Source organism: Mesocricetus auratus, unplaced genomic scaffold (genome assembly GCF_017639785.1).
Source record: "Mesocricetus auratus isolate SY011 unplaced genomic scaffold, BCM_Maur_2.0 Super-Scaffold_100691, whole genome shotgun sequence".
Taxonomy (NCBI): domain Eukaryota; kingdom Metazoa; phylum Chordata; class Mammalia; order Rodentia; family Cricetidae; genus Mesocricetus; species Mesocricetus auratus.
This window is the reverse complement of record NW_024429267.1, coordinates 57,779,141-57,803,814: the sequence shown is the minus strand read 5'-3', so window position 1 is coordinate 57,803,814 and position 24,674 is coordinate 57,779,141. Positions and strand designations below refer to the sequence as shown.

Sequence of the window (24,674 nt, the reverse complement as noted above, 5' to 3'; positions counted from 1 at the left end):
TAATTGGTAAATTAAAATGTAAATAGGTATGTGTCAAAAGCTTTCAAATTATCACTGCCTTTAATCCCACCTCTAGAAACCAGACTGCATAGAAAATGATTTTAAGTGTAGGGTATTTGGGTAAATATGCAAACTCATGACATTATTTTTAACATCAAAAAAAACTTCTTAATAACTTGCTGATTACTCAATTAGAAATCAAATTCTGGTTTTAAAATTTTCTATTTGTGTGTGTGAAGGGGTCAGAGGGCAATTTGGGAATGTCTACAGCTTTACTGAGGTGGGGGCATCTCTCTCTCCTGCTTCTGCAGTCGGTACTCTAGGCTAGCTCACCTGTGCTTGGTACTCTAGGCTAGCTCACCTCCTCTTGGTACTCTAGGCTAGCTCACCTCCTCTTGGTACTCTAGGCTAGCTCACCTGTGCTTGGTACTCTAGGCTAGCTCACCTCCTCTTGGTACTCTAGGCTAGCTCACCTGTGCTTGGTACTCTAGGCTAGCTCACCTCTTGGTACTCTAGGCTAGCTCACCTCTTGGTACTCTAGGCTAGCTCACCCCTGAACCTCCTGGCAGTTCTGTCTCTACTCAGATCTCACCAGAAGTGTAGCAGATGTGAGACCCACTGCTCTAGGCTTTTTTATGTAGATGCTGAGGACTCTAGATCATGTTGTCAGCCTGGGTGGTGAGTGCTTTTCTCCAGTAAGCCATCTCTCTGGCCCTAAATTCTAGTTTTAAGGTAGAATCCTACGCCACTGAATATGATTTTTAAAGCATATTTGACAATGTGGGAAAATATAACATGACATTAAACAAAATACTAGGATATTATCAGATGCTGATTCAATGCATAGTTTATAATGTGTATATAATTGGGAAGTCTTATGCATATAATTTAACCTATATTTAGATTAAGTATTATTTACCTTTATTCATATACACATGTTCATACACACAAAATATAGGTGGGAGGTCAGAGGACAGCTTGCAGACATTGGCCCTCCTTCTGCTATGTGGGTCCTAAAGGTCAGTTAATTTGGTGGCAAGCTCCTTTACCTGCTGAGCCATCTCACCAGCCCTTAAAATCAGCATCTTCTAATAATGGGCATATTCCCAGCGTCCTTTAGGATTGGTGCACACACACAGGCCGCACAGCCCTTATTTCACAGAGGCCCCACTGCTGTCTGAAACAAGTGTGTTAACCCTGGCTCCCACAAGTTGTTCTCTGACCACACATGACCCCACGAGCATGCCCACACCTGGGCGTGCATCCCTTCCGTCGTCCAGACAGTGGCCCGTGTAGAGAACCATCGTGCCGTGAGTCTGACTCTTCTCGCCAAGGGCAGCGTTCCGGGCCACTGTATGCAGCTGAAAACAGCCGGGGTGACTTCTGTGGCCACAGAATGTCTCGTGGTACCATGACTGAGAAGAGCATGAAACCTTGTGTTGACTTTGAAGATAATACTTTTCTACGTTTAGAGTAAATTCTATGTCTTGTCTCTAGGTGTTCTATCCGTGAAATAAAAATAGTAATTTCTTTTGAGAGAGAAATGGAGAGGGAGGGCAAAGGAGATAGAGATGGATGGATAGACAGACAGACAGACAGAGAGGGAGAGAGAGGGAGAGGGAGAGAGAGAGAGAGAGAAAGGAGAGCTGTCACCTGCCATTTGTTCTTGCAGTCCTAAGTCCTGCTGGGACTCTCATGCAGTGGACACAGGAGCTCTGTTTCTGACAGGAACATGTCTCTAGGGTCTACTCTCTATTCACCACCGGAGAATACAGCTCCTCCCTCCTCCCCAGCAGGACTCTGGGTGTAGGGGTCCCTAACACTGTGTGCTGCAGGTTGACACCCACACAGAGGCTTGTTTCTCTGCTTCATCTGGGCTAGCCCTGCTCCTCGACTCATTGTAAAACCCATCACGAGACAGTGGGGCGAAGATAATGAAAAGTAGCTGAGTTTGAAGTGGAGTGCAACAATAACCCTTGGGATAGCAGTTAGAAAGTTTTCACTGGAAATCCTCCTAAAGATGTCACTCACGGTACTTCTTCTCCAATTTTACTTAGTCTCACCGGTCAGGAGTGACTCAGCACACGTTCAAGCCAAGCTTACTATTTATTCTTTTTTTTTTTATTTTAAAGGTTTGTTTATTACATATACACTGTTCTACATGCCAGAAGAGGGCACCAGATTGAATTGTAGATGGTTGTGAGCCACCATGTGGTTGCTGGGAATTGAACTCAGGACCCCTGGAAGAGCAGTCAGCGCTCTTAACCTCTGAGCCATCTCTCCAGCCCTACTATTTATTCTTACATGGGTCATTACTTAGCATTCCTGAGTGTTTTAGAGCCTCTGTCATCTTCGGCTTTCTTTGGCGTTGCTGGCGCTGCTGTTCTGTTGTGGTGAGGAAGGGAGATGGGGTCCGTTTGGCTCACAGCTGCAGGGTGCAGTCCATCGCGGGAGGAAGGCCTGGCAGCAGGGGCTTGAGGCGCTGGTCCCTCTACATCTGCAGTCAGGAAGCAGAGAACCATGGGCCCTCATTCTTGCTTTACCCAAGTCCCTGGACCCGCATCCCCCTCAGCGCTAGATTGGAGTGGGCCTCAGATAACCAACCAAGATAATCCCTGATGGGCGTGGCCACAGCCCGGGGGTTCTCAACCCCCCCCCCAGTGCTGTGGCCCTGTAATGTGGTTCCTTATATTGTGCTGACCCCCAACCATGAGATTCTTTCCATGGCTGCTTCATAACTGTAATTTTCTACTGTCCTGAATTGTAATGTAAATATCTCATGTGCAAGATTTTTGATATGTGACTCTTGTGTGAAAGGGTTGTTCAGCCCTAAAGGGGTCGTGACCCACAGGTGAGCACTGCTGTCACAGGCTAAATTCAGCAAGATAATCCCTCACAGACATAGGCAAGGACTAATTTAATCAAGGCGGCCCCTCAAAAGCACAGCCATAGAGGAAGGTAATGGGACAATCCCTGACATTCACGACCATACGCTAATCAAGATAAGGCCCCTCGAGTGTGCCTGGAGGCCTTTGTTCAGCTGACTCCATACCTGCACAGGTAATAGTCAGCCCTGACCACCACAAGCACAGGTTCCTAGAAAAAGGTCACGTGATCATCTGGATACTCCGCCTGTGATCCACTTCTAGTGGGCGTTTTCATTTTCAGTGTGGTTGGCTAAGCTAGACTTGGTTACTAAGTTCCCAGAGCCTTGGTCTGTCCTTGGGAGGGAGCCGGGCTGAGGAACAGAAGTCTCGAGGTGTGCTGATCCTTGCCACTGCAGGCCAGTGGGGTGCACACGCTCATGGGCAGCAGACCGAGGCTGCCTTCTGAGGCACTTGAATGTAAATACCTTCACACACCATTCCTACCTCTGTGTCCCTTGGTGTACATGCAGTTTGGAGGGGAAATGTTTTTCAACTCAGAACTGTTTCTGTAATTATGGCTAGCTCATAACTAAAGATTCTCTTGGGGCAAAAATAGAAAACTCTCCTTCCATGCAAATGAAGCCTCACAGCTGTTTGATGTGCAGAGGCTGTGGTCATTACAGGGCCCTCCATGCAGAAACACTGCCTTCAGTTTCCCCGACTTCTCAGCAGGAGGGAGATAAATCTGCTGAAGGACCGAGCGCCCTCTGTCCTGCAGGCTCCTGTTCTAAAGCCACCTCAGACTGTGACACTTGGTAACACCAGGCAGCAGCACCCGCGTCTGAAGCAGGGGTGGCAGGCGGCTGTGCACGTCCGTCTGGCTTGGACCTCATGGGACCTGCGTGTGCCACTGCAGATCAGGGCCCTCTCCAATACTGGTGAATCACCATGTGTGTCGCTCGTCTCCGGGCATCTTGCGTGCTTAACGTGTGTTTGGGCTGCTGCTTTTAAGAGTTATTTTATCTTTTTTTATGTGTATGTATGTGCTAGTATGTATCCATGCAAAAATGTCCCTAAAGCTTCCATGTGGGTGCTGGGAACTGAACCCAGGTCCTCTGCAAGAGCAGCCAGTGTTTTTAACTACCGAGTCATCTCTCCATCCCCAGCTGTTGCGTTCTGAGACAAAGCCTTACTCTGTAGCCCAGGCTGGCCTGGAACTTAGGGTGGTCCCCCTGTCTCACCGCCCAAGTCCTAGAATTATAGGCATGAACTGCCATACCCAGTTGCCATGTGTGGCTTCATGTACTGCTCCCCATGAAGTAAAAAACATACATATATGAATATGTTTCATATGTCAGCATTGTGCATCTATTAATAATAATAATTCAAAATACTTAGGACGCAGTGCCTCCGTGAGTTGTGTATGTCTTCGGGTCTGTAATGGAGACACATGCATACCTTTCCCACAAGAGGTTATGGTGGAATCTTCAGCCCACTTTCCTCTCCCTCATAAATACAGTTTTATTGATGACTTTCATGACTCCACCAGAGCTGTATGATCGAAGCCCTCCCATGGCCATGTGCCTTTCCAGGTGTTCATATGTGAGCTGATAGAGTGAGGCTGACTGAGATTGCTTGTTAGATATGAACAGTAGGGACTACTAGGTTCAAGGTGGGCGTGTTTAGTTTTCTTCTGCCCTCCCTCCCCACAGCGGGGCAGGACAGTTTTCATTCTCTTAGAGTTTGTACCAATCCCGAGTTTTGTGAACTTGTATCATTTTTTCTGTTCAGACTTGTTGAGTTCTGAGTCCCTGGAAATCTTGCATTTCTTTCTTGTGAATGAAGGAAAGAATATTTTGTCTGAACTTGCTATGTAGACCAGGCTGGCCTCGAATCACAGAGTTCCCCCAGCCTCTGCCTCCCCACTGCTGGGATCAAAGCCATGAGCAACGGTTAATGATCTTACTGTCTGTCTCTCTGATTGCTCCATGTGACTGCTGCCTACCTTTTCCGCTTTATCTGTCTTGAACATTAGGCATCTTTGACTATTAGGAAGGGATAATTTTTGTCGCAACGAAATGGACTCTCTCATTTTCTCCTTGCTATATTTTATTTTGATAGATATTTTCATGACAAAGGTAGTGTCTGTCTTATGGGTAAATGTGCTAGTGTCCTTTTCCATTAATGGTCCTCCCATCCTAGAAGACAGTTGTAACCAGACAGTCGCCTGTGTTTTCTCCTAGCGTCTCCATGCCCTTGCCCCTGGGTGTAACCGTTGGGTTTATCCAGTGCTGTTTGACTGTGATGGGCGAGGTAGACGCCCCGTGTTGGCGGGAGCTTTCAGGTATCAGGTGCTGGGTAGATTGTGTGCCACGTGGGGTCACTCTTGCAAGTCCTAGTCCCCACTTCACAGGGTGCAGGTGGTTTCTTCACGATTTAGACCACAGCTGGGAATAGCATACATCCAGGGAGATGACATCCCGGCTTAGTCCAGGAACGCTTTGTTCCCTGGCCCGGGTTAACGTCTGATGAGGTAAACACTGGGCCGGGTGTCAGGAATTCCATTATAACACAGAAATGGAGGTGAACACAGCCTGAGACCCTGCCCATTCTGTAGGCTTGGATTCAGTCAACCATGAGTTGAAATCACTTGGGAAGAAAATTATGTCTGACAAATGTGTGCAGATCATCTTTCTCATCACTTTCCAATCGTACAGCACAGCGTGGTTTGCATGTTTACACAGTGCTGACCGTATAGGCGTCCACAGGTGACCCGAGGTTCTCTCAAGGGTGTGGAGGTTCTTTGCAGACTCTGGGCCCTTCCACTTAAGTTAGCATCTGCAGGCTTCGGTAACCTTTGAGGATCCTGGACCAATCTCCATGACACCGAGGGAAGATGGGAGCTATTCTAGTGTGTATCCCAAGGGTCACACTGCAAGCCTTTTATTACAGGGTTCCTCTGTGGAGAAGATGTACGTGTCCCTAGATAGGTTCCATCCTGCACTGGGACCTATGTGGTAGAACCCACAAGTAGTTCTCTAACTTCAAGCACTAAATAAGCGTGCCTTTAAAGGGGGCAGGATAACTAATGCTCTCCAGAGCTGTTGGGAGACCAGAAGGGTCAGGCACGCGGGGTCTTGGCAAGACCTTGGCGCAGGGTATACGTCCACTGCACTTGCTTGGCGCTCTGTGCTGCGTGGTTCCTGTGTTACCTTTACCAACTCCACCATGGTGACAACCGAATTCCTAAGAGTCTAGAAGCTGTGTGTGCTCTGTTTACCTTTGCCCCTGCCCTAAGCCATTCGATTGTAGATGCTCTCTGAAAGGCCGGCTCTACGTCAAGTTTGAAGCCACTGAATGACATGTCTGTTCAGTAGCATGGCCGTTCACCCGTAACTGATGCAGGAGGCTAGCCGTTTTGATAACCAGGTTTGGCTTTGTGCCTGCAACGTTACCCTGTCGATGACTCCCAGGGGCTTTCCCATGCTGCATGCTCTGTAATCATATTACCCCCACCTAATAAACAGCCAGCTCATATTATAATAAACCCTCTTTGCACACAGCCTCGTTAATGTGCTGAAATAATGGACCCGGGGGCTTTTCCAAAGACTCTACAATTAGCTGGCCTCACAGCTCGACAGAATGCTGTTGGAGTCCCCGCCATTCTGTGATCACGGGGTCCTCAGAGCACACCAGCCACACTGGAAGTGCCTCCGAGCCGTAAGGGTCCTCCAGCCCCACAGTCTCCTTTCAGTCACTCTGGACATCTCTTGAATAAATGAACGACCCGCTTTGAAAGATCCGTCTTTGCCTCACAGAATTCATGCTAGCCATCCAGGCCATAAAGGCATAACTATGCTACTGCATTGTACAGACTCCGTTCTGTTGTAAATCACCTGCTTGGATAAGTTGTGTTAGTGTTGGGGGAAGTTTTATTCAAGGACATCTGTTGTCTCCTTGGAAATCACATGTGATTTCACCTCTTATTTTCCTTGAGGTCCTGTCTTCTGCCCCACACCTGTATTTGTTAGATCTGGAATTACTTTAATGCAGGGGAGAATTTTCGCAGTCTTGGAGTCAGCCAACAGTCATTTTTTTCTCAGGCATGTGTGCTTATGTGCATGTGTGTGTGCATGGGCACATGTGTGTCGGTGTACACGTGTGTGCATGCGGAAGCCCGAGGGTTACTAGATGTCTCCCTCATTGCTCCCCACCTCGTTCACGGTCTCTCAGTTGACCCCAGGTCGGTTGCCAGTGGAGTTGGTACTGCTCGCTCACTCCGAGAACGCTCTTTCCTGTCCCCGAGTGCTGGGATTGCAGACAGGTCACCATGTCGGCCGGCTTGTACGTGGGACCTGGGATCTGAACTCCTATCCTTGTACCTGTGTCTAAGCACTTTGACCCCTGACCCTGTCAACAGTCGTTTTAGCTTCTGGACTCTAGTCCTGCAGTGCACCGTCCACCCTTGTGACAACAAATGTAACATCTTCCCCGCCCTTTCTGGTGGTCCTAATACAGACACTGTGCTCCCCTCCCTGTGTTTTGGGATGGTGATGCATATCCTGTGCCATTATATGTGGGAAGTATGTGATCTGCCTTTGCAGAGGGTTACGGTTAAGATATTGCATGAATCTCAGAAGAGACTTTGGACTTTCAAACATCGTTGAGACTGTGATAGACCATGGGGACTTTTGAAGATGTACTAAATGCATTTTGTGTTACGATATTGTTTTGAGCTTTTGGGGACCAGGGAGTGGAATGATAATTTGAATGTGATTGGCCCCCATAAGTTCATAGGGAGTGGCACTATTAGGAGGTGTGGCCTTGTTGGAGGAAGTGTGTCACTGTGGGGGCGGGCTTTGAAGTCTCCTATATGCCTCAGCCCACTTCCTGCCGCCTTCAGGATGTGGGACTCTTAGCTCCTCCCCCAGCACCGTGTCTGCCTGCATGTTCCCATGCTCCTAGCCATGATGACGGTGGACTGAGCCACCCCAGTTAAATGTTTCTGTTTGTAAGAGTCGTCATGGTCATCGTGTCTTCACAGCAATAGAGACCCTAGCTGAGACACTAGGCAACAGTGTGCTTTTTAATTAGCCCCAATTAGGGCGGGGCTTCCGTTTCCGCTCTAAGTGTTTGCTGCCCCCGTTTTTCCCCACGGCTGCAGCCTCTGGGTCGTCTCAGCTTTGCTACTTATGGATGGGACTTCAGCTCATGAAGTTCAGTCTGGATGTTGTTTTGGCTGCAGGATTAGGAAGGAGCCACACAAACTCAAACACACATGACTTCAAGGCATTAAGTTTGACAATGTGGGAAAATAGGTGACTTTAATAGAAAAATGTAAATTACCAAAGCTGGCATCAACTCGAGTAAATGCCAAACTCCAAAAATGCATGTGTGGAGGCCGGAGGGCACTGTGTGGATTGGGTGGGGTGAGGGCAGGCCATCCCGCCTGTAAAGCAAGGGTCTTTCCATGCCGGGCCGCCTCATGGCCCCAGTTAGGGCGATGTCAGCTTTAAATGTTGCTTCCTCAGGGCACAGCCTCCCCGTGTGCCTTCTCAACATCTGACGTGACGTCTCTCTTAGAAGCCACGTTTCCAAGGATAGAAAGCAGGGCCTGGCTTTCTGTGACTGAGGAATGGCATGGGATGGCATATTCTCTTCACTGTCCCGCCAGGGGAGTAGCTGCAGTTCTGAAGAGCACGCTGCGATTCTCTTAGTCACCACCAAACACAGAAAACGCAGGAAAAGCAAACACGAACTTGGCGTGTCTGTGTCAGGGACATCTCTTGTCCTCAGATTCCTGAGGCTCACCTCTGAGGAGAGTCTTTATGGAGGGGAGGAGGAGAGAGCACGACAGGAGGGGACCAAGGGCAGTGTACCCCTAAGAACTGCCCCCCACGCCTGCTTGGTCTAGCTCAGCCCTGTCTCCCACAAGCCGTGTGTGGAGGACATGCTGGGAGCACTCCTGATTCCTGCCGTGTGTGGAGGACATGCTGGGAGCACTCCTGATTCCTGCCGTGTGTGGAGGACATGCTGGGAGCACTCCTGATTCCTGCCGTGTGTGGAGGACATGCTGGGAACACTCCTGATTCCTGCCGTGTGTGGAGGACATGCTGGGAGGACTCCTGATTCCTGCCATGTGTGGAGGACATGCTGGGGAGGACTCCTGATTCCTGCCGTGTGTGGAGGACACGCTGGGGAGGACTCCTGATTCCTGCCGTGTGTGGAGGACACGCTGGGAGCACTCCTGATTCCTGCCGTGTGTGGAGGACATGCTGGGAGGACTCCTGATTCCTGCCGTGTGTGGAGGACATGCTGGGAGGACTCCTGATTCCTGCCGTGTGTGGAGGACATGCTGGGAGGACTCCTGATTCCTGCCGTGTGTGGAGGACATGCTGGGAGGACTCCTGATTCCTGCCGTGTGTGGAGGACATGCTGGGGAGGACTCCTGATTCCTGCCGTGTGTGGAGGACATGCTGGGGAGGACTCTCTATGGACAGGTTTCCTACCAGCATCCCACTGTGGATATTGTTGAAGTTCCAACCAGCCGTGTGTTGTCGTGCACCACAGGTCTGCATGTTGACAGTTTCCAGATCAGGGTTTTTGCTGTGAGCCCCTTGTATAAATAACCCCCAAGTAATCCCCCTCGGTAGCACCCAAGCCAGCTGTGAGTGGCAGCAGTGAGTGGCTGACCTTCATGTCTGCAGGCCGTGCTCCCTTCCCCTGCTCCTGCCCAATCCTCTGGCCTGTCCTCTCTGCACACTCAGCTGAGCCCTGGTGTGTCCTCTCAAAACCTCAAGCATCAAGCACACACACTGCCATCACCTCTTTTTTTTTTTTTTCCCCAAACACTTTTATGAAAGTTTCCAACGGATAAGTTGAAAGGCTTTCACCGCTAACACAGGTTACCACCCAGGTTCTGGAATGAAGGAATTTCCAGATTCCGCTGTTTCTTCTTCATCCTCCCTAGTTCTGGATGCATTCCAGAGTGACGTCATGGGCCTTTGATCTCGGGGACTAAAACCTTGAAAGTCTTTCCTCCAGCGTCAGCTGGCGCCCGCCCTCACCCCCCAGCCAGCTGCTCAGAGGACTTTCCTGAGAGGAGCCTCGGCTGGTGGTCCCATGGCAGCGCCTGGTGGGATGTGTACCTCATGCCCCCCGCGCCGGCAGCGTTGGGACTCCCTGACAGTAACTATGACACCACGGCAGCAAGGACGGGCCCATCATGGCGGGGAAGGGCGTGTCACAGGACTGTGAAGCAGCTGGCCACATGTGTCCACAGTCGGGGCAGAGAGCAATAGGTGCAGTAGATGCCTTTTTGTCCCCCACCCCAAACCCAGGGCATTGTGCTGCCCGCACGCAGGGTGCACCCTCCTGCGCCAGCGAAGCGCCCTGGGAATGCCCTCACAGACGAACCCTCACCCCTCCGCCCTCTGCGGCAGACGTCCCCACACCCCCACACTCTGGAGCCGTGGCTCCTTCTGGCAGTGTTTCCAACACATGGGTGTCCAGTCCACGGTCATGTGGTCAGAGGACCCTGGCTGTCCGGTCCGCAGTGCTCTTTATTCTGTCCCTGTCACATGGGGACGACAGGGCCTCCACGTTCTTCCCACCATATCTTCCTGGTGCATCCTCTCTCGGGTGAGAGCAAGTTGAGTCCTCTTCCTCTTCCTCTTCCTCTTCCCCGTTTGGGCTCTGTTCCCCCTGGCTCCTCCCGGCAGACCTCACGTCTTCCTGGCTGTGCTACTGGGCTCTGTCTCCTCCTCTTTCCCCTCCTGTGCTGTTGTAAACCAGGAGGAACCAGTGAGTGCTCTGTAAAGTGTGACCAGAAGCCAGTAATCACGTCATTTCGGAAGGGGATGGCAGTGGAAAAAGCAGCTTTTAGGATGGGTGTACCACCCAGAGGTGAGGACAGTGGGGCATGGGACTCCAGAGAACTCATGGAGCCGTGTTCACTGTGGGATGAGGATTTGTGGCAAATTTCCAATAGTGGGGGGAAAAAATAAAAACACTAAAACCATTAAGTCCAAGTTGCTTTGTGAAAGCATGCTATTATTAAACACAACAGGCCATCATTTGCTCTTTAAGGCAACTGTTGACACACACTTCCTCTGAAGCTTCAACCGTCCTGTGTGAGGGCAAGGGCCTTTCAAAGGAGTTGTGTTTCCCCACCATCTGGTACTTGACAGCAAACTCTGAAGGACATTTTGGGTGCCTTCCAGGACAAGTCAGGGCCCACCGGTGCCGCCCATGCCTTTAGGTTTGCCTTTGGAATGGGTAGACGTAGAGTCAAGTCAATAGAGGGAGTGGCAGGTCTTTGTCCTTCTAAACCCTCACGTGTAAGAGCATGATGTGTGTGGGCGGAGAGCCAGCGGCATCCCTCATTCCTCAGTGAGGGAGCAGCGTCAGGGACACAGGGGATTTCCAGCACTAAGTGATATTCTCACTGCAGCCCGGTGGGCAAGCTTGATGTATGAAATCGAGCGTCAGAATTGATGTCCTTGGGTGGAATCCTGTAAACGATGTCCCAACAGTGGAGAGATCTGTCTCCAGGCGCCGTTAGCAACATCAAAGGGGCAGGAAACATTGATGTGAAGTTATTTTTGTCCTTTCTTTGTTAATGTATTTTCTTCTCTGGAACTAAATATCCCCATATAATTTTTTGGCAAAGCACTGTGGTAGGTAATATTTTTAAAATAGAATACACAACGAGAAAGGTTTTTGAAATACATTGTGTTGGATATATTGATTAAAGAGAACAAACACACCACAGCTGTGATTTTAAATTACTTTAAATCGGTTCCTAGAATTCAAGAGTGTGTTTCCTTAGAACTATGCCCAGGTTGCGGGTGTGTATCTCCTTATATCTCACCGCCCCACAACATACTCAGGGTGCCCAGGAAGAATGCTCCCGAGAAGCTAGGCTGACAGAGAAAATACACGGTGCCAAACGGGTGTCCTTAAATCACAATGACGACATGTTTATTTTAAGTTCAAATTTAATTGAATGTGGTTGAGTCTATAAATAAAGTTGGGAGTGCAGGAAACAATGGAGATAAAACCAGTGAAGTTTCTATATAGAATAAGCCATTTGCAATAGTGTTGGTTGTCAAGGTGACAGAACCTAGAAGCACTTGGGAACTGGCCCCTGCACGTGGCTGTGGGGATTATTTTACTATACTAACTTAGCGGGGGGGGGGGGGGGGGACGGACACAACTGCACACTGTGGGCGGTGCCATCCCTTAGCTCGGGTCCTTGACTGTGATTGCGTGATGGGGAAAGCAGCTGAGTGGCAACACATATCCCTCTCTGCTTCCTGACGGTGGGTGTCAGTGAGCAGCCGCTTCCAGCCCCGCCCTGACGGACTGCATCCTTGAGCTGTGAGCCAGAGCTGGACATCCAGAAAATTTCTAACATCTAAAAGCAAACACACTTGAATTCTCAAAGGAAATTTTAATACATAAAATTAAACTCAAATGAAAATACATCAAAATTCGTAGGATGTAGCTCAAAGTATCATTTAGAGAAAAATTTATCATACCAGAAACTTAAAATAAAAAAGGAAAGCCCAGCCTGGCGTGCTGGCACAGTGTACGACCCAGCACTTGGGAGGCCAGCCTGGGTTCTGTAGCAAGGATGCTTTGGAGAATGAATGGGTCCTGGAACCCACACTTAGCAGTGAGGTGGTTGCTACGCATTCCTGGGGTCCAGGGCTCAACCCCCAGTGCTGCAAAGCAAACAAAACTCATAAGGGAAGGGAGGGAGGCAGGGAGGGAGGGAGGGAGGAAGGGAGAGAGGGAGGCAGAGAGGGAGGGAGGGAGGAAGGGAGAGAGGGAGGCAGAGAGGGAGGGAGGGAGGAAGGGAAGAAGGGAGGGAGGGAGGGGATGAGACTGTCTGGGGGATAGGGAGGGAACCAGCAAGCATTGTGGGAGAGCCGAGAACAATAACACACATGTATAAAAATGCTGTCCTGAAACCTTATGTGCTACCTTAGGAGATAAGTAAATATAAAATAACTCAAAGCAAATAAAAAGAGGAAAAGCAATTAAATTTAAAAAGCTAGCTCTTGCCGGGCATTGGTGGTGCACACCTTTAATCCCAGCACTCGGGAGGCAGAGGCAGGAGGATCTCTGTGAGTTCAAGGCCAGCCTGGTCTACAGAGTGAGTTCCAGGACAGCCTCCAAAACAATACAGAGAAACCCTTTCTCAAAAAACAAGCAAACAAACAAAAAAGTTAGCTCTTTGGGGAAAAGAAAGCAAAGCTGAAAGCTTACAAGAAACTGACAAAGATTAGAGAAACAGAGATAACTGACGTGGGACGTTATGGGAGGCCTGGACACAGCCTGGAGCACAACCTTGGGGAATGTTCCGAACACTTTGTGTTCATGAAGAAACTAACCTGTTCCTTTATAACTGCAGATAACATCGAGATGTTCTAGAATCATTAAAGAAACTGAATTTCTAATCTGTCCAGACCCAGATAATTTCACCAGAATATTCTACCAAACAGAAGATTGGGTAACAGTTTTACATAATTTCTTACAGAAAATAAAAGAGAGGAAAATATTTCCCAATCCATTTGCTTAGGATGGGGTCAATCTGATGTTGACTTCAATAATTATAATTTTAAAAAAGACCAGAAAAGCAAAAGAAAAACATCAACAACACCACCACACACACACACACACAGATGCTGACTTCAAAGAATGGCCAGAAAAGCAAAAGGAGAACACCAAAACACACACATATACATGTGCCTTGCACACACAACACACCATGAATCAAAGCGAGCGCAGGCCACCGTCTCCGCAGGCAGTCCTCAGTGCAGTGCTGGTGAACTGAGCATGCCTGCCTGGGCAGAACACAGTGGCCCAGCAGGATTGCCTCTAGGTACCCGAGGTTTGTTCAGCCAGTCAGTTAATATGTCCTACCAGATACACGGTAGTATGAAAATTGGATATAACACGAGTCTACGCAGAAGAAGCAGTTGACAAAGTCTTACACTAGTTTCCGATAGGAATTCTCATCATGCATGGAAAACCTTCTCAAGCTTATAAAGCACCTGTGAAAAATCTACAGCCAACGTCGAATCTAATAGCGAGCAGCTCAGTCCCATTTCCCGAAGTCTAGGAGAGAGTTGTGATGTCGTGGCTGCCATTCTTAGTTGACATGGTACTCAGTGTGTAGACCGTGCTCAGAGCTGAGTCACTCCATCCAGGCCTCAACGAAGAGCCGACGTCAAAGTGTGTAATCATATAATCACACACCTGCAGCTTGGTGATAACTACACCTGAACATTCATTTTTTAAAAATCCCGGATGTGTAAACTAACGGCGGGCATGCAGAAACTCAAAGAGCAGTGAAGTGTGCCACAGCCTTGAAGTAGCAGACTTGTCCGGAGCGCCGCAGAACTCTGGAGGAAGAGATCAGAGACGGCATAAGTAGATGGAGAGAGACACTCGCTCCTGCATGGAAGGCAAGCTGGTGCTAAAATGTGTAACGAAAAGTAGACACCCTTAAACAGCTAACGTCATTTTCCAAAGAGAAGAAAGTACGGGAGGGACGTTCTCCATGGTGGAGGAGGAGGGCACTGTGTGTGTGACTGGCAGAAGGACAGACACCTGGATGGACCAATCAGAATAAAGAATGCAGAAAGATGGCCTTGTAAACGAGTCCTGATGATTTCTACAAAGATTTTTTCTAAACTGTGTGTACACGTGTGTGCGGGAGGGGGAGTGCACACATGTATGTGGGAGCGCATGGAGGCCAGGGTCATTGGTTCCCCGGGATCTAGGGCTGCAGGTGATTGTAGAACTTACCTGGCCCTCTCTGCCCACTTCCAGCTTCCCAGTGAGGACCCTGAGATCTCCGAGGTTTCGTCCAAGTGCCTGTCCATCCTGGTGCAGCTGTATGGGGGAGAGAACCCGGGCAGCCTGTCCCTGGAGAACCTGGAGACCTTTGCCGATCTCCTGGTGACCAAGGAGGACCCGAAGGACCAGAAGCTGCTGCTGAGGATCCTCAGGAGGATGGTGAGTCCACCAGTGCCACGGCCTCCCAGCCACAGTCTCCCAGCTGCCTCTGGTGCAGTCATCTGGGGCCGACATCGGTCATAGTCTGTGTGTGTTACATTGCTTCTGGACCATTGAGAAATGTACGAGATGTCATTCTGGCAGGGAGGGGGGAGGGAGGAGGGAGAGAGTTCTCTGACTGTGGTCGTCCTAATTGGGAATTTAACGTTGGTTGGATTCTTCCTCACCTCTGCTATATATATTCCACTTCTGCCATCTGCCCCAGTTTGTAGCTTAAGTGGCTTTTTTTTCTGGTCCAAGATACCACCCAGTGTGTTATATTTTAGTCTCTAACGGACTTGCACAGTTTGCTTCTGACCGCGTTTTTAAAGAGCACGGCTGGCTGCTGTTAGGCTGCATGGCCCTCCGTTTGGGTCTGTGTGAGGCTTCCTTCCCACATTCACAGGTCCCCAGCCCAGTTGTGGTCCTCCCAGCCCAGTGGTGGTCCTCCCTAGCCCAGTGGTGGTCCTCCCCAGTCCAGTGGTGGTCCTCCCAGCCCACCACACCCTGAGGCTCAGTGTGCACATCTTCCCATCACTGGCACGTTAATTTTGCTTACATGTGGTGCTGTTGTGTGTTTTAATTTTGCAGCAGTTGGAAAATGTAAATTCTACTGCCCAGCATTGTACTCTCAGGGGAAATATCCCCTTCTGTTGATTTGTTTCTTTTCTCTTTTCTTGTGTCTTGAAAAAGTGCTCAGCTGTGTCTCCTCAAAGCATTGGTTCTCAACCTTCCTAACGCCGCGGCCCTGTAATACCATTCCTCGCGTTGCGGTGCCCCCGCAGCCATAGAATTATTTTCGTTGCTACTCCATTTTGCTGCTGTTATGAATCACAGTGTAAGTTATCTGATATACAGGATATCTCATATGCAAGTCCTGTGGGGGTCGCTACCTGCAGGTTGAGAACCGCTGGTCTAAAACAACCCGGAGTCATTCTGTCGCTGCACCTAAAGCAGGACATTGGAAAGGCCAGGGCACTCCCGGTGAGGAAGACAGCAGGGGAGGGCGTGCTGGTGTCACACTCAGAGAAAGGAGAGAATGTGCCCAAAGTGAAGCCCAGAGACCCCTGGGACCCAACTGGGAGACAGAAATGGACTCAGTGAGCAGAGCCACCAGACCCAAGCTTTCATGGCACCCAGGCTTGGGAGTGAGTGTTGGAACTGAGGATCCTGCTCTCAGAGGGCCGTGGCAGTGTCTCTGTGGAATCCGCCGGTCTTGACTGTGAGATGAAACTTGCTCATCAGGCCGGCCTTCCATGGGCATTCAGAGAGCGGCTAAATCAGGACTAGCGGAAAATGCGAGACTTTGCCATCAGCCGTTGTCTATCTGTCTTCAGTCCTTCAGGCTTCTCCACTTCCTGCCTGTCAGTCAAGCCGGGGCCAACTCGGGGGAGCACCTAGTTAGTCCCCAGTTTATACTCCCACCTTCCCCGCTGTGCCCCAGCCCAGTTGAGAGCCGTGGTAGGATTGGGCTGCCCCAAGGTCGGGGGCAGGGACTCGGCTGGTACACGGAAAGCCGCGCAGGTTGCCTGTGTCCCTGCGAACTGCTGATCAGCTCCCCAGACCACAGGGGTTCCCCAGAGGGCCTGGCTAGAGTCGGCGATGGAGCTATGGGGGACACACTTGTGAGTGTTTTAGTTGTAAGAGGTTACAGAGGGAAGACCTTCCCTCAAGGGCCTGCCTCAGACGAGGCCATTAGATGCCCGTGCTGTCCATGGCTCCATATCGTTTAACTTCCTGAGGCGGGTGTGCCCTGTGGGTTCAGGGAAGGTGGCCTGAAGTACAAAAGCCCTAGAACGAGCACGTCGTGACTGGAATACTGTGGCTGCCACTGGTGGGTTTGGGGGCGGGGGCGGTCATCAGAAGAAACACCCTGGCATTTCTGTGTAGGGTCCCAGCCTTGGGATAATATCTTTCTTCTGAAGCCATAATTTTCACTAACAAAGCAACAGGCTGTTTAATTTCTGCTGATAGACTCGAATGTGTTTCCCAGGTTCTCTCCCTTCCTCTGTCCATATTTAGTGCGTTCAGAAAACAGTGTGGAGCCTGTGGAGCCTGAAGACGTAGCTCCCTGTTATGTGTACCAGGAGACTAGGAGGGTTTCAGTTATGCTTTGTGCTTTGCTGTAAAGCTGTGGTGGGTATTCTCCCAGTCTCTCCCAAGCCTACGTGTTGCTCATCCCTAGGAGGGTTGCAGGCTAGCCTCTGTGTCTGTTAACTAAAGCTAGCTCACCCCAAAACTCAAAATGATGACTGCTTATAGAGTACAGCCAACCTGTCCGGGGCCCAAGACTGGCAGAAGTATAACTGCTAACTACTCTGCGAGAGCAGGCGGCATCCGTGAGAAGGTGGCCCATGCGTCTGGGACAGTGAAGGTGTCAGGTGTGGAGTGGGTAATTCTGGCAGGCCTGTCGTGGGGTGAGATTAGGATGTCTCACAAGCATCCATTCTTTAAACATCTCTGCCCTGTGCCCTGTTTCCGTGGGACCCAGGAAGCCCTGGATGAATGTGTAGTGTTGACATGGGTGTGGGCATGTTGTCAAGGACATAATGCCGTAAGCCCACAAGAACGGGCAAAGCCTTCCTCCGGGTGACACCTTCCTCTGGCCTAAGTACAAGTGTTTAGGCATGATGGACCAGTGGGCACAAAAACTCGCAGTTCCGTGTTTCTGCTCGGAGATGAGTGCAGCCTGAGACTGTTGGCTGTACATAGTAACGTGTGAGTTTCTGGGTTGTCGCGTGGTCGGTGCTGCTCTGTCAGGGTGAACACCGATTTTGTTTGTATTTCTTCATTCCCTCGTTGCCCGAGTCAGGTCCAGGCCTTGAGCCACGTAGATGTGCCTACCCCGTCATTTCCCATCTGATTCTGGCACTGGTCACCACACAAGGACAAGTGTGTCCCGTGAACGTGTGTCACGTGACCGAGCCCTCAAGGCGGGCGTGTCCAGCATGCAGGCCCTCGGTATCCCATGATGGCCGTGAGTGTGGCCGAGCATTGCAGATGGCAGCGTCACGTGCAAGCTTTAGGGGACAGACAACGAGCAGGTGCTCTGCTACCCTGGGTGCGGGATCTGCTTGCTTGTTCTTGCTTTTCTGTCGATAACTGGGTGGAGTTGCAGAAGTCAACACTCAGAATGCACACAGTTTTTACTACAGCAGGAAAGAAATATTGCAGGAGGTCAGCAAGACAAAACGGGGCCTCCCCATCCTGACTTACATGTCTCAAGGTCCTCCCTCCCTCCCTCCTTCCTTCCTTGAGACAGAGTCTTTCTTTGTAGTCCTGGCTGTCCTGGAACTTGCTATGTAAGCCAGGTTGGCCTTGAACTCACAGAGACCCACCTTCTCTGTCTCCCGAGTGCCGGGATTACAGATGTGCCCCACCAAGGACAGGTTGGCGTGAGTCCAGGGAGCCGTCAAGAGCAGCACCACTTACCCGAGTGTAGCGAATGTGAGAGACGTGGGGGGCATCTTCATGCAGTCCCCCTGCATTTCCCTGCAGTCCTGGTGGAACGCTCTGGAGAGTCTCCTGGGGACCCCCTCCTCTGGGGAGCCTCCCTGGGCTCCACGTATGCTGGCCATGGATGGGCTGGGCAGATCGTCCTGAAATGACTGCCAGAGGCTCCAAGTTACCGTGGGAACTCCCTGAATGAGTTCCTTGTATCTTTTAAACAAACAAGAAAGGAAAAATCTCGCATAGACTTCTTAAGTATCAGAGGAGGGCATGTTCTGGAGACGGTGTGTGTATGAGCAAGTATTTGCAAACATTCCCTGCACGGGATTCCTCCTTTACACAAGAGAAATTCCCACGCAGCCCTGGGTATGTAGGTATATAAAACAGGAACACAAATAAAACTCTTGCCGACAATACATCACAACTTTATTTTAAAACAATTATTTGGCATACATATAAGTTTATCGTTTATTAAAGGCAGCCGTGTATCTGCGTGCTAATGAGAGGGATGGACGCACTTATTTTTGCCTGAGGAATTAGATCTCAGCCGGATGTGGCTGCAGGACCAGGAGCATCTCTCACCTTGGCCGGGTCCCAGTTGTACTTTGGTTTTGCTACCATCAATCTGAGCATGCCTCACTGTGCATACATCATAGCGTGGCAGATGTGTGTTCAGGGTCATCTCAGAAATTCTGTTCTAACCTCAAGCTAGGATTCATCGGACAATTGTGTATGATACTCAAACGGCAATTTTTAAACCCAAGTATTCTTATGTAATACAATCCAGAGATGGACCAATATTATCCTGACACGCTGTGTTAGGTGAACCCAGGTGCTCCGTGCGTCACTAGGTGCTGGGACATTGTGCACAAGACTTGTGCATTCACAACCAAGACTTTAGTAGCACCGAGTCATACAATGCGGTCAAATGCTGCAAACACCTCCATTTAATCATAATATTTTTCCTTCCCCCCCTCCAAACCCTCCCAGTATATGCCCCCCCCACTCTCCTTCAAATTCTTGGCCTCTTTTTCACTGTTATTGCACACATAAATGCATTTATATACACATTTATTTGTAAATGTAGCCCGCCAAGTCCGCGTAATGTCTCCAGCGTTACTTGACTGAGGCGCTGGGTCTGGGTAGTTTTGCATCACGCTCTCTCAGCAGCGTTCCCCTGACGCTCCAGTTCCACAGCTCCATGTGGGGCCGTGGCCCCGTTGAAGAGCTTGGGCTAGACACAGATCACGTCAGAGATGCAGGCCCAGAGTCCCAGGGATGACAGACACGCCCCATCGAAGCATCCCTGCTCCCGGGGATTAGCTCCTGCAAATGTCCCCTAAAGGGCCCATTTCCAGAGTGTTCCAGAGACTGTGCCCCCTTGGCATCATGGCTTCCATTACAGCTGAACTGCCTGCCGCTGGCTGTCAACGGCTCCTCGGAGCAGGGACAGGTCCTCACTTCACATCTCCCGCCCCTCGCTCTGATTTGTACATGGCGGGTGTTTACCCCTGCTTCAAAGGGGCTCTCATATTCCCACCCAGCGTAGGTTCTTTCCAGGACAGTAACCACTTTTATTTACTATAAACCAGTCACTTGCCATCTTCCTAGGAACGGGTATGAGAAACATTATAGACTGTATTAATTGCAGTTCTAGAATATTTCCTTTCTAAGTACCATAGAAGTTTTGATGCCACTTTAAAAAATCATTATTATGTCCAGAACCCAAGCCTGGTTATGAACTCCTAACAGGCCTTTTGTGAGATGGGTATGAGCAGGTTTTAATGAAATTTGAGTGTCTCTAGAGATCACAGATACTTGGGCCTTTAACATTGTGGCGTTGCTTAGCAACCTGGAAGTCATTACCTCCCAGGCACTGTAACAACAGGCTGCACTTCTCTTTGCTGGTCTCTGATGAAAATGTAATGGAGACAATCCCTTTCTAAGGGCTCCACTCTATGAGCAGGCAGCAAAATGGATTTTTTAATTCTCTTTAAAGCCTGGGCAGTTTTTAACCCTGTAGAACGTATTGAGCTCTGACTGCCATCTATAACCGGGAGACACATCTTCTCCGATGATGTTTTCACAAGCAAGGCCTCCTGTTGTGATGCCCCAGAAACCGTTCACAAATGTCACTGGGGCCTCAGCACATTGGAGAGACAGATTTCCTGTTGACTGTCATCTAATGCACGGATGTCTCCTTAGTTCATCCTACCTAGACATTTGAAGGTCTTAGGTGGGCTTGAAGGATGTACCATGTCATACACGTTAGAGCTGTAAGAATGTTAGTCTGCCTTACTGAAAAGTTGGACTTACAAAAAATGCATCTCTCAAAGTTTTTGTAGCAGTGTCTTTCATTATGTAATAAACAGACACTCTGTTTCTTAAGTTCCAAAAAGCACTGTTCACAAGAATGAAAGAAGGAGCAACAAAACTTAGTTCATGAACGGGCATGCACAATGTGGTATGTTCATGTGACAGAATGTCGCCCATCAAAGCAAAAGCAGTGACCATGGCAACACTTTTACACGTGGATCCTGGAAGCAGTGATTGCAGAAGCCCGGCCGTATGATTCTGTTACGTGAAAGATCTAGGATGGATAGCAACCAACCAGTCTCCAAAGCTGCAGATGGGCATTGCCGGAGGTGCCAGTGTGGGCAGAGCCGTGCCTGCTAGAGGGTGTGTGTGTTTCTCTCTGAAATGACTGTGGAGACAGCGGTGACTCCACAGCGTCTCTGAGCCAGATAGGAGATGCTGGTGGCCCTGCCTCTGGCACAGCTCTTGGTACACAGGAGTGACAGGACCCCAGAACTGCTCCCGGCCTGTGGCCGCACAGCTACCAGGTACCTCGGGCCTCATGGCAGGGTTAAGGAGGCCCCTGGGGCTTTCTGTGCCGCCATCAGCACTGTGGAGAGGACGCCTCTCTTAGTCCAGCGTGGATGCGTGGGAGACAAACCTGAGGGGCGCCCTCGTCCAGAGCCCAGGCTGTGTAGTCCGTCCCACACGGAACCTGTGGTGTGCCAGGAGGAGGGCACTACACAGCTTGATGTCTGCCCAGTGATTTTTAGAAGGCCTGCTCACGCCTCCATTTAAACAACACCAGCCCCCTGCGTAATGGAAATGGTCAGGACACTTCAGATGGACGTTTCTGTTAGGGTCTTGGGTCCCTAAAGCCTTGTTGTTCCGGCACAGAATCCACACATAGGGAGCCTTGGTAGAGAAGTCTCAAGAAAGACGTGAACTTACAAACACAGGGGACATGCTGGTCCCAATCCCAGGGTCCCTCAGATGTTCTGCCATTGCCGTTGGTCAGTGCGGGGGTGAAGTCGGGAACGGGCAGGACGAGTGCCTCCACCGAGCCCAAACAAGCCCTTTCAGACAGAGAGGAGACCCAGGCGGGTTCCTGTCCCTCGCCCAAGCTGTGTCATCGTGTGTCCCACCACTGGCCGTCTCAAGACTGAATGCTTTGCCATGTGGCCGCTTGGGGCGGGGCGGGGGGGGGGGGCTACTGGGCACAGTGACGAAAGGTCTGTCACAGCCTGAAATAGAGAAGGCACCCATGAGAACCGATCTCACAAACATGTGTGCAGATCGCAGCACACCGTGGAAAAGGCAGCCACGTGACCCAAGCAGACCGTGTGCTTCCATCCATGGCTTCTCTCAGTAGAGGGCCAACGGTTCCATTTGCATACACGCCCTCTGCCCAGCTGCTGTCCCCTCCCTGTGCACATGACTGTGGTTGTGGCCGTAGATGTGGGGAAGAAGTGTGGGCCAGCAGGCGCTTCCCAGCCTAGAGGAGGCCGTCACCATCTCCAAACCGGGGGTGGGGTCGGCCTGACTGTGCCTTGCTCAGGAGAGCTCAGGGCCATCAGCAGAGCTCATGACTTATGTATGAGCACGGGTGACCCCATGTGGCCCCCCTCAAGGTCTTGACCCCTCCCCAGCCCTTCCTGCTGCCAGTACATAATCCCCAGCAGCTGGGGAGCCAGAAGCCTGTTGCCAATTACTGTGGGCATCTCTGTGTGCCCCCCAGAGAGCGCCTCGTGCCTTGTTAGGCTTAATTGTGTGGCCACGGGACAGCCGGAGCCTCTGACTGTGTCTCGTCAGTGGCCCTGGGGGCATCCTGAGGACGGGCAGCTTGGTGTGGGGGAGTCTACTGCTCAGCAGAGCCCAGGCTGAGGGAGTCCGTCACCACTACCTGGGCTGGAGAAGGGCCTCAGCTGCCGGGAGTGACACGGACACGCTGCACTAAGCTTGCTGGGGAGCTCTGTGAGCTGGGGGGGAGCCTTCACTGCCAAGCGCTTCTCCCAGGCTGACGACAGCCCGGACTAAAAGCCACGAAGTGCTTTCCTTCATGGTTACTGTCGTGGTGCACGGTGTGCGAGTCATCCAGCTGCGCCCGGGATGGTCATCGAGCCAAGTCACGTGGTAGCACTGGAGACCGGCGTCAGCTCCATTTTATAGTTTCAGAGAGGTGTGCAGGAAGCCAGAGGGGCTTGTGGAAAAGGCAGGATTTGAACCTGGATAGTGTGTATGTGTGTGTGTGTGTGTGTGTGTGTGTGTGTGTTTGTAGCCCAGCTGGTCTTGAATTCACTCTGTAGCCCCATTGTAGACTTCAGACTCACTACATAGCCTAGGCTGGCCTCTAACTTCTGTGATCCCCCTGCCTCTGTCCTGAGCAGATACTGAACATTTAGCCATGACTCACAGCGCATAATGTGACGTTTACCCCCAGAGGGAGAGCAGGCAGAGCCCCCACCCTGGGTTGCTTTCGGGAGCATTACCACTGAATGCTCTTGAACACTGTCGTCTTTGTCCCGTCAGTCACAACGTGGGACTCCGCCTTTTCCGTTCAAGTGGGGTTTCCTCAGAGATGGAGGGAGGGGAGGGGGAGGAAGACGGAGAGAGGAGGGAGGGGAGACTTTGTGCCATCACACACAGTCGGCAGATTTGTGCGCTGTGGTCGGCTCTGACCTCAGAGCTGCCCCTTTCCAGGCTCATGGTCCAGGCCTGTGGCTCTCACACCTGTTGTCTTACCGTATGACACGCCAGAGAGTGGGCTCTTCAGTTAATCGAGGCCTCACAGGAGCCACAACACCACAGAATGATGTTCCCATCTGCAAAACTCCCCTGGGCAAGGCTCACCTTGGCCTGGGTGCTGGAGCCCTCTGAGATGACACCGACTTGGGGACACTGAGGGACAGGGTCCTCAGGCGCAGGCTCGTTCGGTGACAGTGCTTTACCAGCAGGCCGAAGCCCTGACGTTATATCGATGCAAATACAAAAATAGCCACTTTCCCGAAAGAGTCTGTCCTCATAAATATTTCACAGCAGGAACTTGTATTAATGCAAATCCACTATGCCATGAGGAGGAGGGAACTTGACCACCTATGTCTATTTCACACTCAAAAGAACGAGAGCGAGAGGTAATTAACATCCTCAAGGCCACTGCCAAATGAAACGCTGCTCCAAACAGTCTCCCAGTGAACCGTTTGTTGCGCCTGCACAGGCCTGTAACCTCAGCTCGGGGAGGCAGGGCCAGGTTATCCGTCCCTACACAGTGACTTGCGACTTCAAGGCCAGTCTTGGCTACATGGGGCCCTGCCTCAAAAAAACAAAACAAAACAAAAATTCTGGCTACAACAAATAATAAATACATGTAATCTGCTACCCAGTAAAACGGTCTTTAATTTGGTTCTCACCGATCGTATGAAGATATAACACTTACAGTCATATTATGGCTGGGATAAATTCCCCCAGGGATAGTGTACTTTGAGGGGTAGCTTCAGCCCTCTCTGTGGTTCTGTCTGGATCCCGTTGCCTGCTTCCCCAGAGAATAGCCCACGTCAGGCTTAAGGTCACTCAGAAAGAGAAGGGTCCATGTCTGGGAGCCCCCTCCAACAACGGCGTGAAGAGTCGGCACGTTGGCTGACTTCTGTGTCTATCCTTTCCTGCTTTTGTCGTGCCGCGTGCGTAGGCTTGCTCTCAGTCAAATGTAAGTTTACAGTTCTCTAGCCCTTAGGAATGCGCGAGCACCCTGTTCTCTCATGCCGTCCTCTCTGTGTGCATCTCGCGGTGGCCAAGCCCCCATCCTCGTCTCCTCTGAGCCCCACCGGTTGCTTCCCCTGCAGTCTCTAAGTGCTGGGCTTGTCGCTCCACCCAGACGCTCCACCCAGACGCTCCATCCAGAGACCACTGTCCCCTGTCCTTGTCGGCCCCTGGGGCACCCGCAGTTTCCTGCTTCTAAGTCACCTTCAAACTGATTTTTGTTCCCTTGGGCCGTTCTGG

At 50.7% G+C, this 24,674-nt stretch overlaps 1 protein-coding gene across 1 annotated transcript in view; it reads left to right on the top strand.

The window, feature by feature from the left end:
- Ulk4 (unc-51 like kinase 4) overlaps positions 1–24,674 on the top strand; it is a 267,099-nt gene that overhangs the window by 184,135 nt on the left and 58,290 nt on the right. The window contains 1 exon segment of the mRNA XM_040739628.1: positions 14,712–14,897. Coding sequence (XP_040595562.1) covers positions 14,712–14,897 — 186 coding nt within the window.